The sequence below is a fragment of the Agelaius tricolor genome, unplaced genomic scaffold (assembly GCF_023055355.1).
Source record: "Agelaius tricolor isolate 1412-34295 unplaced genomic scaffold, bAgeTri1.0.p SCAF_3, whole genome shotgun sequence".
NCBI classification, from domain to species: domain Eukaryota; kingdom Metazoa; phylum Chordata; class Aves; order Passeriformes; family Icteridae; genus Agelaius; species Agelaius tricolor.
This window is the reverse complement of record NW_027269263.1, coordinates 3,991,807-4,006,944: the sequence shown is the minus strand read 5'-3', so window position 1 is coordinate 4,006,944 and position 15,138 is coordinate 3,991,807. Positions and strand designations below refer to the sequence as shown.

At 45.2% G+C, this 15,138-nt stretch overlaps 1 protein-coding gene across 1 annotated transcript in view; it reads right to left on the bottom strand.

The window, feature by feature from the left end:
• Positions 1-15,138, bottom strand: part of CACNA2D4 (calcium voltage-gated channel auxiliary subunit alpha2delta 4) — a 120,595-nt gene that overhangs the window by 51,366 nt on the left and 54,091 nt on the right. The window contains exon 26 of the mRNA XM_071422207.1: positions 14,011-14,091. Within this exon, the coding sequence (XP_071278308.1) occupies positions 14,011-14,091 (81 nt within the window). The remainder of the gene's footprint in view (positions 1-14,010; positions 14,092-15,138) is intronic.

The following is a 15,138-nucleotide window of genomic DNA, read 5'->3' as shown; positions in this document are numbered from 1 at the left end:
TTCCCACAGATATATTCTTGTCTGTACACACTGTTTGGAGTGAATGTGCACAGACACACATCAGTGTAAGTCAGGGTGAGCCTCTAGGGCTAAACACACAGTAGGTGAAGGTGAGACCCTAGATCTAGAAACACACACACAGAATGCTCCAGGGACACAGCCAGACAAGGGTGATTGTATAACAAGGATAAGATACTGTGGCAATCAGCTCATTACATAAAAGTAGAAAGGGCCAAATTAATCCCTAGTGTAAGAATGCAGGAGCCAATGGAGTTATATTCAGGTCAAATTTGGTTCCAAAAGCCTTTTTTTTTTTTTTTTTTAAGTAGAACATGTAACAAATGTAACAAATAGGGAGCTATGGGTTCCTACATCTCCAGCTTCCTGACCCTCTTGAGCAAGGTAATTTCGAAATGGATGGAAATTGCTATCTAATCCTACTGCACCCCCAAGTACACAAGCTGCTACCCCTAGAGCTAAAAGAGTCTCTCCACCAGCTGTTCCCTGGCTAGGTCTATCACACACAGCTAAGAAGTTTAAATTCCCCACTTGGCCACTTTCAGTGCTAAGCATACACAATTCATCACATTCCCTTGCTGTAAGAATAAGCTCATCCTGACGCATGTGGAACCACGCAGGATGTTAAACCCCACCATGAGCAAACCCTTGTGCCACCCTGCTCACACTGCTGTACTCTGTCACCCTGCTGGGCTCAGGCTGATCTTCAGAGAGAAACTGGGAGCAGAACCCAGCTACTCTTAATCTGCTCACAGCTGAGGCATCTGTTCTGCTAAAAAGGTACGTGCTGCAGGAGAATCACCATTATTGTTTAATAGCATGGTGTCTATGACACATACTTTAATCTCATTTTGCCAGCTAGGTAGAGGAGTGCACGCAGATACTACTCAGCACTTCATATCATACCAGAAACACAGAGCAGAAAAAAAGCAAAGCCAACACACTCATCTGATGACTCTAGGCTTTTTCAGTTCATGAACTGTCTGGGAGCAGGCTGTGATTTTCTGCAATTATTTATTATAATTTGATTACTATTTGATATTGACCAATGTATTTGTCCTGCTTACATACTACTCATGCACGCATATAACACCCTATATAATAACCATGTAATTCTGTACATATAGCAGGTAAAATATATTAAATAGGATTCCTCCTCAGTATCTTGTCCATTAGCAGCCCACTGTGCTGGCTTGAAGAGGGTTTGCTAGCACTGATTGGAAGCATGGCTCAGAGAGTCAGCTTCGATCCTCTGACCAGATAAATGCAAGCCCTAGCAGAGGATTTCTGAGGGCCAAAAAGACTTCCCTCCAAGAATAATGGGCAATGCAACAAGCATTCACCAATGAATAGCTACAGAATGAAATGTGAGTAAATAAACATTTCCTGGGTCATTCTGGGGTGCTCTCTACATCTGTTGCAGCCCTGGAAACGTGGGGACAAGGCAGCATCCTCACAGCTCTTCTCCCTTCAGAGAAAGGGGAAAAAGCAGCCAACAAGAGCCAGATCTGTCTTTCCCAGAGTTCTGCTCTGCTGCAGCCAGGCAGAGGCCATGTGCAGGGCACCTGGAGACAAAGAGAAAGCAAAGCATGATGCTAATAATAACTCTGCCTCACATGGAGCTTCTGGGCCAGGACAACAATGTGCTGCTCTTTGCTTGGGGCTCCAGGCAGAGATTTGCCCCTTCACATTTGCTTTTTCTGAATCCTAACTTGGGAATAAACTTGTTTGTTAGCACAGCTGCAGAAAATCAACTTGGAAAGGGCACTGCAGGAGTGAGAAATGCAGGTATTTTGTTTGAGGGAATACACACAGACCATACCCTGCAATATTCAACCAGCTCCACGTAAAGCTCAAGGGAAATACGCACAGTAACAACAATGCTTTGCATTTCTATAGTGCTTGCCTTTGGCAGCTCTCTGGGAGCTTGCAAACATTAATGAATTCACAGAGGCAGAGATTCAGAGAATATAAAGGCCAGAAGGGACTTTAGATCATCCAGTCTGACCTTCTGCATATCGCACGCTACTTGGAAATTGTGTGGAAAAGAACCACGAGCATTATTTGGGGGTGGCAGAAAATGCCTTTCTGTGAAAAGCTGAAAGAGCTCAATCTGTTTAGCTTATGAAACAGAAATCAGACAAACTATCCTGTAGAAAGACCAACAGTAAGTGTTTACATGCAGCTAAGTTGAATATTCCATAAAGTCATCTACCTTTTATTTGAAAAACACTCAAAAAAGGGAAAAAATATTGTTTCCCTTGGTATCTTCTGACAATACCTATTCATGTTCATTGTTAGCATTTATGCTTACTGACTAATTTGAATCTGTTTGGTTTTTCTGTCACAGTTTTTTGTTATTCTCTCCCCTAGATTAAAAAAAAAAAAATAAACTTTCAGTAACCAGCAGCTCTCTCTGTGGAGGCACTTTATACTCTAAATCAAATAATCTCTCAGTCTTCTTTTAGGTACAATAGGCAGATTGAGTTCATTAAGTCTTTCACTGAAAGCATTTTCTCACCTCTGGAACAACACTGGAGCCCATTGTCACACTGCTTCCAGCTTTTTCTCCTCCTTTTAGAAGTACTATCCTCACCCACCAGTATCTCTGCTCTATACTGTAGACATTACATGACTTTTGCCACTTTTCTCTACTCCTTCCCACCAAAAAATGTCTCACTAGGTTGTGTGAACATTGTTCCTGCTTTAAAGATGGAGGCAAATGTAAATGCTAGGACAAAACTCTAACAAGTAATTTTGAGGGAGGAAGATTATGGGTAAATGGTTCTGATCCTACCTTTATATTAGTATAAATTTAGTGCATTTTAAACATGAGCCTCCAGATTTATAAAATTCTTGGCAAGAAAAATCTAGCCCTTTATTTAAAAGGATTATCCCCTTCCAGCATTTTCCACTTTTTCATCCACTCACAGCCTCATATGGTTGTTTTTCTCATATCTCTCACTGGACATAAATGTCTTGGATTCCCCAGTTATTTTTTCTCTCTCTCCCTTATTTTTGTCTTCTTGTGACTGATCATCCCCTTTTCAATGAGTGCCTCTGACCAGCTGCTTCTCAGATTCTCCCTGCTCTGGTCTACTCAAATGTCACAAAACACACCAGCCCCCACATCCCCATCTGCTTTTTAAAGGTTTGTTATCATAAGCAGAGGTTTTTCTACTCACTGTTCTTTACTTTGCAAAACCCAAAGCAATCAAGAGAAACCATCACAATGTCAAAGGCTGAGAGAGGGGTTTAGGTCAGCCCTAGCTTCTGGCCTCCCAGGTGCTGTGCTGGGGCTTTCAGCTGCATTAACAAGCTTATTTTTATTCAGTCATGACTGAAATCATGGCGTGTGGGAACTATAGGGTCAGAATGCCCAGCCTAGTGCCCAAGGAGAATGCTGCAGGGAATGGGAAGTTCCCTGTTTGTTTACCTTGCTTGTGGCTGGTTTTAGTTCTGTGACATGGTGAGATCAGGGACTTCAGCTGTTCCCTGGTCAAGGGATTACAGGCTATCAGAGTCTCAGCTCTTTCTATTCAAGGTACCATCACTTTCTTACACGAGCTCCAGCTTAGATCCATTGTCTTTATACCTCAGATTCTCAGTAAAGCTGCATTACCCTAACAGACAGAAACCCACTTCTAGTTTTGCACCCTAAGTATTTTGCTGGCCTGTCTGTACTAGACTATCTCCATACAACCATGTGCTTCAGTTTAAATGTGTCCTCCAAGGTGCATTAATTCGAGCAATCCTGTCTGCTTTGTCCTTGGCTGCATGTGGTTAAACAAGCTGGGTGCTCCAGGTTCCAATGCCAGACTTCCCTTTCCTCTCAACATCTGCCCATCATGTCCTGTCTGCTCCTGTCTCAGCCTGTATTTCTTTGACCAAAACTTTAACACAGACTACAGGAGAGGTCTCACAGGGCTTTGGGTGGGAGCATCAATGTATTTTCCACTGGGAACACCTCCCTAAGCACTAGAACAGCATTTGCTTTGTCCCCAGTGCACTGCACTGTGATTCACCATCATGCCACCATCGCCTAATACAGAAGATCCCAGCACTTTTTTCCTGAACTTTCTCAGGATATGTTTACCACTATGTCTACCCAGCTGCCCTTCAGCAAGGTTCTCAGGACAGGTCTTGGCAGATAACAATGGTTCCCTGAATTTATGTGGGCATCAGGGAGCAATGCAGCTTATATTGATGATCCACACTGAGGATCCTCACTGAGATTTGGCAAAACTGGCTCAACAGTTCCCAGAAGACAAGGACTGCCTCCAGTCCTGCTTGCTGTGCTCCCTGCCAGATCTCAGAGAGTTCCCAGCTTACAGAAGATTTCTATTATTAGCTGTCAAGCGTATGACCTTGTCTGTCGTACTACTGAAATTCATTCTGTTGCTGGCACTCCTGCCAAGGTCAAATAAGGCTTCCTCTACATATCCTGGTCCTTCCATGTACTAGCAATGCCTTCTAGTGTTGAATCACCAGGATACTCCTTCCCTCTCCCCAGCTATCTGAGTCAGGGTCTCAGGGTAATATTAGCAAAGGCCAATCCCATGGGTGACCATGGGGAGTGTAACAAGGAACATTTTGCTAGATTTTGATAGGTGATCTTGCTGCTGCTGTCCTCTCAGATTGACTTCTCCCTCCCTGTTACTTACAACTCCTCCTCACTTGATCTTCTCCAGTTTAACTAATTGTTTCTTATGTGGCATGTATCAATGCTTTACTGGAATACAGAGATGAGACCTTTGAAATTTCTTTTGCCTTCCACAAAAACAATAATCTGAAAGAAGGATGTTGGCTTGACCTGGTGTTATCCAGAACTGATAAACTCATATTGCTTGACTCTCTTTCCCCCTAACTGCTTGGTAATTATATTTTCCTTGAAGTGCTCCTCTAAAGTGCTACACACATTGCAGAGGTCACACTTAAAAGTCTGAGCCTGACAAACTTATTTCTCATCCTTCTTTAATCCTAACTGCTGAATTTTCACTTTTGCAGACTGCATGGAGTCACCACTGTGTGCGGAGCTGAAAAAAGCCCTTTGCTGTGTGTGTTCCCACATGCCAGCTCTCCCAGGGTCAGAAAGCACCCAGGCCCAGCACTGTGAGTGCCCTAATCAGCTTGAGCTGCTTATTCACAGCACTCAGCTTGTTTCTTTCCCCAAGGATGATATTTCTGTCCTTATCAATAACTTGGGCACTGAGTCTTCTTTGGTTTTTGCTCAGACTATAGACTCCTTGATCCCAGCTTCACTCTTATTGACCAGAAGTGGACCTGCTTATTTCTTTTTTTCTTTTATTCCCCAAATAGCTGAAGAATATTAAGCCATTTGTTTTAAACTCCTTTGCAAGGTCTAGCTCAGCTTGATGTGTAAGCAATCCTCACTTTATCCCTACAGTTCTGACCTCTAAGGGAGGGCAGGACTAGGCAAGGCAGCCTTCTTTTCTGTCTGCTTTTTTTCCATTCCACACAATCTCTCTGCAGAGCCAGCTTAAGCAGCTGCTTGCTGTCACAGACAGATGGAGGGCAAGAGAATCGGGATCCTCACAGGAACGGGGGCTTAACACTGTCCCCAAAAGCTGAACTGCTCCCTCCCCACACTCCAGACTTTGCACTGCTGCCTGTGAAGGCAGTGCCATGAGTCAACACCAGAACAACCTCCACACATTGGGCAGCAGAGTGTAGAGGCGCCATCTAACCAGAATTATCTGTGATCCTGTGAGTGGGGTTTCTGTGTCCCAGTGAGGGAAAGGAAGAAAAGAAAAAGGTCTTTTGAAGGGAAAGGGATGGCAGCCAGAGTCCCATTACAAAACCTTATGATAGGGAGATCTGTGCCTTAGGTGAGAGGTAGGGCAGGAGAAAAAGAATTCAGGATGAGTTTGGTGGCTAAAAGAATGTATCTTATGAGGAGGCTGGAGCTGTACTCAGATCTGCTAAGATTCTGTGGTTCTCACCCTGCAAAACTTGTCTGCTTCTGCCTTGGTTGAATTTAAGCTACACCATCATACAAGACATTTCCTATAACCTTCTCTGCTGTGATATTTACCATTTTCATCCTCATATCTACAGAACTGCTCCTTTTTGGCATCTTCTGACATGGCTTTGCTCCTCGGCTGAACTATAGGTGCTAAGAGCTCAGGACATCAGATATACTTGTGCTAAGGCTACAGACAACAACATTTTACCCTCTGCACTTTGCATAAAAGACATGGGGCGCTGGGGGGACAGGTGTGAGCAGGGTAATGAACTGGCCTTGCATTCACACAGATTTAGGTGGTGTCAGGGGTGCCAGTGCCACTTGCTTGGCAGCCTGTGGATCTTCACACAGCTTCAAATGAAGGTCCTGCACCATTCATTACCCTCACTTTGGCAGTCCCCCTAAATACCCACTGTCAGTCCCCCCATAATACTTATTGACAGCCCCTGCACACAGGGTAAGACTCCATGGCCACAGGGATCAGCCCTGCACCTACCTGGAAAACATCACAGACAGGAGGAAGTGCCAATTCGAACTCTGTGGTTCTGAGTGTCTTGTCCCCAGCGAGATGGGAGCCCAGGGATCTCACAACACACTGCAGAGCAGCTCTTTATGTATGCAGATACACACATGCATGCACAAATCACCTCACACATCATTTATCCACACATCCAATGCACCCCCACGAGCACCCCTGGGTGGGGATACAGGGCCCTGCTGATGCTGGGTAGGCAGGAGTTAATGGAAGAGAGAGGCTGGGAAGGAAATTAAAAGCAAAAAGAAGTTGAAAGCCCAGCACATGATCCTTCTCCTATCACATCTGTGAATCCTGGAGCACAAGAGTAATTGTCTGCAATGAGTCAGACCAAAAGGCACAAGGTAATGGTTGCTATGGCAACCTGTGCACTGCTCTAATTCGGCTCGGAATTAAAATTATATCAAATAATTTGCAAGCAAAGGCAACATGGCAAAGGCGCTGGGTGCCAATCTAAAAAATCCAGCTATATGCAAGTCTCTCCTGAGTCAGTGTCAAGGGCTCTTTTCACTCCAAAAGTGACAGCCATGGCAATCAGTGGAGCTGTAGAGGCAGCAGTGATGGATAACCTTAGGCAAGAAGATTTCTGCTACACATGGGCAAGAATGGGGTCCTGGGCTGGAGCTCCAGCCTGGAACAGGCTCCAGGGCTGAGGATACCCTGGGACAGATGCCTCACCAGACCCTAAATGGGAAAACTCATTGCTCACAATTTTTTGTTGGGGTCCCACTGAGAAAATTCCCTGAAAGGGCTGGTGAGGGCAGGGCCTGGACACAGGAACCTACCCACAGGGTCTGTGCTGGGGGCGAAGCACTGCCTGAAAGGGCTGAGGAAGGCAGGGCTCACTCCCTTAGAGCTTTTTCCCTGGTAAGTGGTGCAGTGTAAAAAGTCAGGCACTCAGCAGAGACTACAAAGAAATATTTACTCTACAGAATTGGCTATTGTCTTCAGTTGTTCCCCAGACAAGGACTCCTCCCAAGGCAATAGACAATGTCTGCACACACAGGGGGGAGGCACGGTCCCCGTGCTGAAGATCTCACAGCCTATGCAGACCGCACAAACACCTTGGAAGAAAAGGAAATTGCTAAGGTCTAGCCAGGGTGAGAAGAATGCCATGAAAGATGCCTCACATTACTTTTTTTAGCATTCTTTTGAGGTCAAAATAGACTTATTTGTCCCTTTTGTCCCCAGTTACTATCTGTGCATGGAGACATCTAGCTGGAGTTCTGCAGGCAGATGTTGCTCTCTCTCTCCTGTTCACTGAGCTGGCTGAAGGATAATCAGCTCTGAAAAGGGAACCATGTGGCCCCAGCACTGATGCCAAACCCTGACGAAAGGCAAAGTTTGTAAGACCAGAGCCAGCGCAAAATAACGCAACCACCTCACTATTGTCTGGCTCATGGAACAGCTTGTGTGTGCCCTGGAAACACCCCAAAAAGCAGCCTGGGTGCTTACAGGTGTCCCCCAAGGCTCAGTGTGCAAGCAGAATGCAATGAGTGGCAGGCAGGCAGATGGGGGGGATGAAGAGTGCAAGAGATGCTTGGCACCCTAACATGGACACTGACATCTCAACCCTTAGGCCAGCCAAGTGTGTACCCCCTGGTAACAGCCTCCAGACAGATGTGCTGAGAGGTGGAGAGGGCACAGCTGCTGGTGGCACTAAAACCAGCAGTATTTCTGCCATAGGAGTGTTCCTAACACTTCCCATGACTCATTTCCAGGGCACGGCCTGTTCAGATGGCTCTGATTTTGTTGGATCAAATGGATGCGTGAGAAACCGCTCGGGCTTTGGGGATTGCCAGAAGGGGCTGGCGTCAGGCAGAGACCAGACACAGCAGGTGATGGGCTAAAAATGAGTTGTCTTCCTTCTTTTTATCCATCATAAATGCATGCCAGGGGGACCATGATTTCCATAAAGGCACCTGGTGATGCCTCAGGGACTCACAGAAGTCTCTGCACTGAGATAACTTTGGCACAACCTTCGGCACAAAAAGAGGGACAGCACTCCTTCTGAATACTGCAGTACACATTCAAGAGATCAGCTATCCTCATATTTCAAATGGGTATCTTAATGCTGCTTTCTGAACAAGCCTAGTGAAATAATTTTAATTCTCCAGTTTATATGCAGCTATTTCCATGGAAAAGGTGCTTATGCTATTAGAGCTTATTTCCATGCATTTTAACAGCTTCTACTGGTGCTACTGTCACTTTCCAGAGAGAAGGTTGAAATGTTTTATCCATCCAAACAACAAAACTGTAGGAATATGGAATTGTGTGCAGATTAGCTTGAAAAGATGCCACAGCAACAGTCCTGCTGAAAAAGCCACCTGCACCTCCTGTTCCTGCTTGCTGGTAGCAGACAGCAGGTAGCCAAAATTGGAGACCAAGGAAGAGATGGAGAGACATCAAGCTGGCCAGGAATTGCTCTTCAAATTAAGAGCTTCCATCAGACTGACAGAGGCTGGATTTTAAGCAGAGGTAAAATGGCAAAATTACTTACCATTACCTACTTTTCAGACTGATAGGTTTCAAATTCTTTTGAAAAAAAATTTTTTTTTTTAATCTGCTCCTGCTGTGAGTACAGAGCTTTTCTGAAAATACTGGTCTTGATAACTCAGTGTCCCAAAATTCTGTCTTTAAAACAGAGACAACATTTCTCTTCTCTGCCCCTGGTTTGAGCTTAACCAGAGCTCTCCCCAAATACATCTGCATGAATTGCTGGTGTCATGAGATAATGATTTCACTGTGGTCCAATAACTGCTGGTAAGAGCAGCTACTTCCAATATCAACAGAGGAGAGAAGTGCTGTGTAAAATAAACTCTCATCTCCCAAGTGCCCATTTGGATTCTTTTTCTTGGGCACCATGTGCATGGCCCATTGTCTGTTTGCCATCCCTGCCACATGACAGCCATGGACCTGACCCTACCTGTCCCTGCTGGGACTGGCAGCCAGCTGACAGCCCCAGAAGCTGAACAGCCAGAAGGTCAGGCAATGAAAGAGACGTCATCCACAGCCCAAAGTGACAGCTGAACTCCTGCACAGATTCCAGCAGTTTCACTCAGGCTTTAAATCACAAAAAGCTTCTGTCAGGAACTCCATGTGATTTCTGCCTTGCAGCCTGAGGACCAGAAAGCCTCAGGCTACTGACTCAGGGGAGGGAGCAGATGACAGTGCTATCTGGGGCAGGACATGGCTTGGGGAGAATGCCATCCCCATTCCTTATTTCTCATTTCCAACGGAGTTAGTGTGCGTGAAAGGTATTGGACTGACATCCCAGGAGAACAGCTGCCTTCTAATTAATTATAATTAATCATCCAGGCATTACTTAATGTTTGCATAGTGCTTTGAAGTGCCAAAGCACAATATAGCAGGTAGATAATATTCATTCCAAGAAACAGGTATAGTCAAGCCAGCATTGCCTGTGTGGCTTCCCACCAAAGAGACCACACCAACTCAGCTCACACAGGTGTACCCTGCCTTAGCTCCTCCAAGAAATCTGTGTGTACCCTGAACCCCTTGTGCACCTCTCCCAGGCCCATGGGGGAAGGAGAGGATGGATGAAAAGGGGTGAGGATAGGGCAGAGCAAAGGACACTTCCTTTCCCTCCTGAATTTGGCCACCTCTCCACCTGGAGTGTGGAGTAGCATCTCTAATGGCAAGAGGAGCAGCTTGGACTCCCCCTCAAACCCATTCTGGGATTTCCCACTGAGCTAAGACAGACTGAAATGGGAGGAAGGAGGCCCTTGTGCTTCCCCCTCCAACCATTCTCTCAGCCCTCCAGACTACAGCTCTCTAATTCCATCTGACTGCTCCCTCACTCCCTGACAGCAGCCAGGCTTGTGTCATCTTCCTGGACATTTGATTTTACCAGTTTGCCTTACTCTGCCCTGGCCATGGACTGCCATTCATCTGCCAGAAAAAAGGGGCCCAATGCTGCCTGTAACTGGCATTCTCCCCATGGGGGCACTGGGGGTGCTCCCTCCCCATGAGCATGGCTGTAAATCCTGCAGCTTAATTTTTCCCTGCATGCATAGTGAACATTTCAAAGTGCTTACAAATCCCCTCAAGCACCATCAAGTCAAACAAGTGACAGTAATGATCAGTGGCAGAATGACAGGCCAGTTCATACCACTTGTTCTTTTACAGGGGCACTTAAAAAGTCTCTGTTGTTCCCCTTTTACAGAACTGTAGCTGCATTTATTCAGAAACTACAAATCTTCACAGATATTTGGTTTTCTGGGAACCAGTGCTGGGTACCAAACTTCTGCTAGTATGACTAAATTATCATGGTATCAATCCCAGTAAGGGCTGATGCCATCAGAATAACAATAACAACAATCTGCATCCCATTCTGCTTTGATTGCCTCTTGTGTGCCTCCAAACTCCCTCGCCTTCCTTCACCCATCTCCTGTACCCAGGATGGTGATGCAGCTCTGTCCAGCATCATTTCTACTGCAGCCCGTCACAGTCCCCTAAAATCTAGTCATTCAGGATAATTGCATTACTGTGAGGGGAAAGGAAGTGAGATTACTTACTCTCTAAGCTGACACCCTCAAGTGAAAAATAATATTTCAATTGGTAGTGTGACCACAAGTTATCGCCCTTTTTTAAAAATGACTACTAGATGAAAGATTCAGATGATGAACCTTAGTCACTACTAGAAAAGCAAATGGTAATATTGCACTTTTCTCCTCCCTGAACACCCCCCACAAACATTAACTGACACCCAAGCCAGCACATGGAACCTACCTCAGCAAACCCTTGCACTCCTGCTGAAGTCAGTGGAGGCTACAACAGCTGGGGACATGAAGAACCTGGACCCTCTGGGTGATAGTGTTTGCCCTGATGCTATCCTTTAGCCCACCCATACCATGGATCAGAGATGGGCTGTTTTCATCAAAGCATAAGAAACCAGGAGTGAAGAACACCCACCATGTGTGAGAGTAGCAGAAGATGCTTGTGGCCAGGTCACCTAATGTACCTGCTGGGGACAGGGACCGTGGTACCTTTAAGGAACAAAAGCAATTGGAAATTCATTTCTCTGTCTCAGCTTCAGTGATTGCCAGTGAGAAAACTGGTTCTGCATCATTTCCAAAAATGACAGAATTTTCACCTTATTGTTATTGTTTTAAAATATGGTTTTGTTTCCCTATCCTTTGCTGTTTCCTCCACCCTCTGCAAAGGATCCTGCCCTTTCACAGCATGTCCACACAGACAGTATTCAGCATAACTGAGTGGGTGGAAATCTCCACAGGGGTTGTGGAAAGGGCTGCTGACAGAAGAGAAATGGCTCTGTCAGGGCCAGATCCTCCTGCTACTTGTTCTTGCTCCAGTGCTTCCACTGAGAAGTTTCCTTCCTTGAATTTATGCTGAGAGCCAGATTGTCCTGGTTTCAGCTAGGGTAGAGTTAATTTCTTCTCAGCGGCTGTTAGAGTGCTGTGTTTTGAATTCATAATGAGAATGTTTTGGGTTTTTGCTAAGTGTTTATCCTAAGTCAAGGGCTTTTTGCCTTGTCTCATGCTCTGCCAGTGAGGAGCTGAACAAAGGAAACTGGAAGGGACCATAGCTTGGACAGGTGACCTGAACTGACCAAAGGGACATTCTATACCACAGAACATCATGCCCACTACAGAAATGGGAGGGAGTTACCCAGAAGAGGGACCAGTCTGGGTTTGGGAAGAGAGGTCAGCAATGGATCAGTGGGTGGTGAGCAATTGCATCTTGCATTGCTTGTTTTTCCCTAATATTATTATTATTTTTAACATCATCATCATTTACCATTATTATTGTATTTTACTTAATTTTCAATTATTAAACTATTCTTATCTCAAACTGAAAGCTTTACTTTGATTCTCCTCCCCAGTCCACCAGGGTGGAGGGGTGAGTGGCTGTGTGGTGCTTAATTTCCAGCTGGGCTTGAACCACAGAACAGATGAACTGCTTGTGTGCCTCTGCTCTAACCCACAGGTCAGGAAAGGGAAGGAAAAAGATCATGAAAAACAAGCTTCTTTAAAAAAAAAGTTATTTTCTCCTCTCAAAATAATGCTTAGAAAAATGTTTCAGTGCTGTACAGAGGCCCTTGGTGCTGTTTCAATGCTCTTTCATTTTCTGCTGGGTACAACAATGTCAGTTTTGAGAGCAGTTTCTATCATCCAAGCACCTATTAATGTGAACTTGCTGAAACCATCTCTGTTCACAGGTGCCTCTGGGCAGACTTCATAATAATTTTCTGGCTTTGAGCATAAGAGTGAAATGTTCTGTTTCATAACACTTCCTTCACCGTGTAAGTACTTTCTCAATGCCCAGGTGATAACTAAGGAGTATCACTGTCAGCTAGAACTTACTGAAATCCTGGAAACTAAGGAATGCTTCATCAGATGAAGCATTAATTTGCTATAGTTTCACTGACTAGTAGTATTGAAGAACATTCCCTGTCTCCTACCCAGCCTGGGCAAATGCAATGGCAGACTGTGATCTGAAGGTATCTGTTGTATGGCCTCCTGCCTATCTGCTTCTCTCTACGGGTGGCCCTGTAACAAAGCTGTTGTTTGGTGTGGTGTCCATTCTGTCAGTCATTCCTTCCACCATGTAAGGCTCCATTAGCACTAACCATTCCTTCCCAAGAAGCTCTGCATCACAGCATATAATAACAACTCCATTACCTGTTCCATCAGCCTCTTCATAATAACAACTCCATTACCTGTTCCATCAGCCTCTTCCTTAAGTCACTGTTTGCTGGTCTAAAACAATTTCCATGGAGCCACATCTTCTCTTACCCCAGTATTCCTATGCTGAGTGGTTAAGTTGGATATGGTGCCAGGGTTACTGATAATGGTTTGTTTCGGTAAATGCCTGCTCTATTTTGCTTCTAAGTTCAATGCACTTCCATAAAGGCTGAAGCAATAAGTACAGAAAATGATAAATCTTCAAAAGCTTTGGGGTTCTGTTGGAAATAATGTGCTACATGAATTTTCCAAAAGGAGATTCAGTCTAGTGAAGGTCTGCAAAAAGGAGTTTAAAGCTCAGATCAGCAATAAGTTTGGCAATCGATAGTTCTGAATTGAAGTTCTAGCAACATGCCCATTCCACCAGAAGTTATTTTTCATTTGAGATAACAACAGGTATGCACAAATATGAAGCTGTTCCAAAGCCAAAAGTGTTTCCTGCAATGTTTTAAACCTGCACAGACTTCCCAACCTACTTCTGCTCCAGAGAAAGAGTCTCAATCCACAAATTCACCAGCACTGGAGATGGGAAGCTTCCATTCAAGCAGCCCATTTCCCTTTCAGAAGCCTGTCAGCCATTCAGTGCCTGCTCCATTATTCTCTGTTGAGCCTAGTTCTCAATACCACAAGCTATTGTGGCTCCTGTCACTTCCCTTGAATGACAAGCTAACAGCTCTCAGCTCCCACACCCAATGCAAGATGCAGCCATTTCATTCAAGATAAAAAGAGAAACCAGAATGTCCTACCTGCAGCAATTCCCATCTTCCCATCCACAGACACAGACACGGCCGTGCTCACTGTCACCACTTTTGGCAGGCCACCCCCCTCTGTCAAGACACAAATACAGCAGGCTTGGTTAGCTCACACCCAGAGAGGAATAAAATGCAGCAAAACCAGCTTGCCCCCACATTTTCCCATCCAGGACAGTTTGTACATATTCCTCAACTCTGAAACATCCCAGAATTTTGAGGGCTGCATCTTTCAAGACACAAAAGCAGCCTAATGGGCTATGAGCAGATTTTATTTTTCTCTTCTTTATGGCTCATTATAAAAGTGGCATCCTCAACATAAAGGAAGTGTCTCCAAGGCTGGATGGGGGGGGGATTTGAGCAACCTGGGCTCAGGGAAGACATCCCTGCCCACAGCAAGGGGTGTGGAACTAAGAGACCTTTAAGGTCCCTTTCAGCCCAAAATGTTCCATGATTCTGTGATAAAATGTGGAGGACTGGCCTCCTTGATTTTGAGCATGTAGAGCTTCTCTTAGGCCAGAGAGCTGTTCTGCTCAGTGCACCATCTAAACCCTGTAGACAGAGGAGAAGCAGGACAGGTAATTCTGACAACACCTGCACACCAAAGGCCAGGCTTATGTCTAAGCCTTACCCAAGCCAGGCCAGCACTACAAACTGCAGACACAGCAGCTTCCAGAACACACTCCATTTTAGAAACAAAGCCTTCTGGGACTTTGTTGCCTAAACTCTCTTATGCCCCAGGGTCTCCCAGTTATCCTTGAGCTGCTGCTTTAAGCATCCTGTAGGTCCTGTGACACATCTGCCAGCCCTGTGCAGATCTCTGAGCTCCCATGGGGCATTTAAAATCACATGGCTGGCTAGGCTCAAGCAACTGAACTCCATCTCTCCTTGTCAGGGCAGTTGTTCCAGCCTGCAATTTTCCATGTGGCAGATTCCATTTCTATATATTTTTAAGTGATTAGATTAGCTTCAGCTGAGGCACCTCTTTGGGAACTGCCAGGGGACAGTTTAAAGGCCAGTCTGATTGATGTAGTCTGCACCTGGTTCCCTCCTTGCATGCTCTATGGAAATCTCTTCCTTAGACAGATGGGTCAGGGATTCTTTCCTTCCCCACAACTCCAGCAT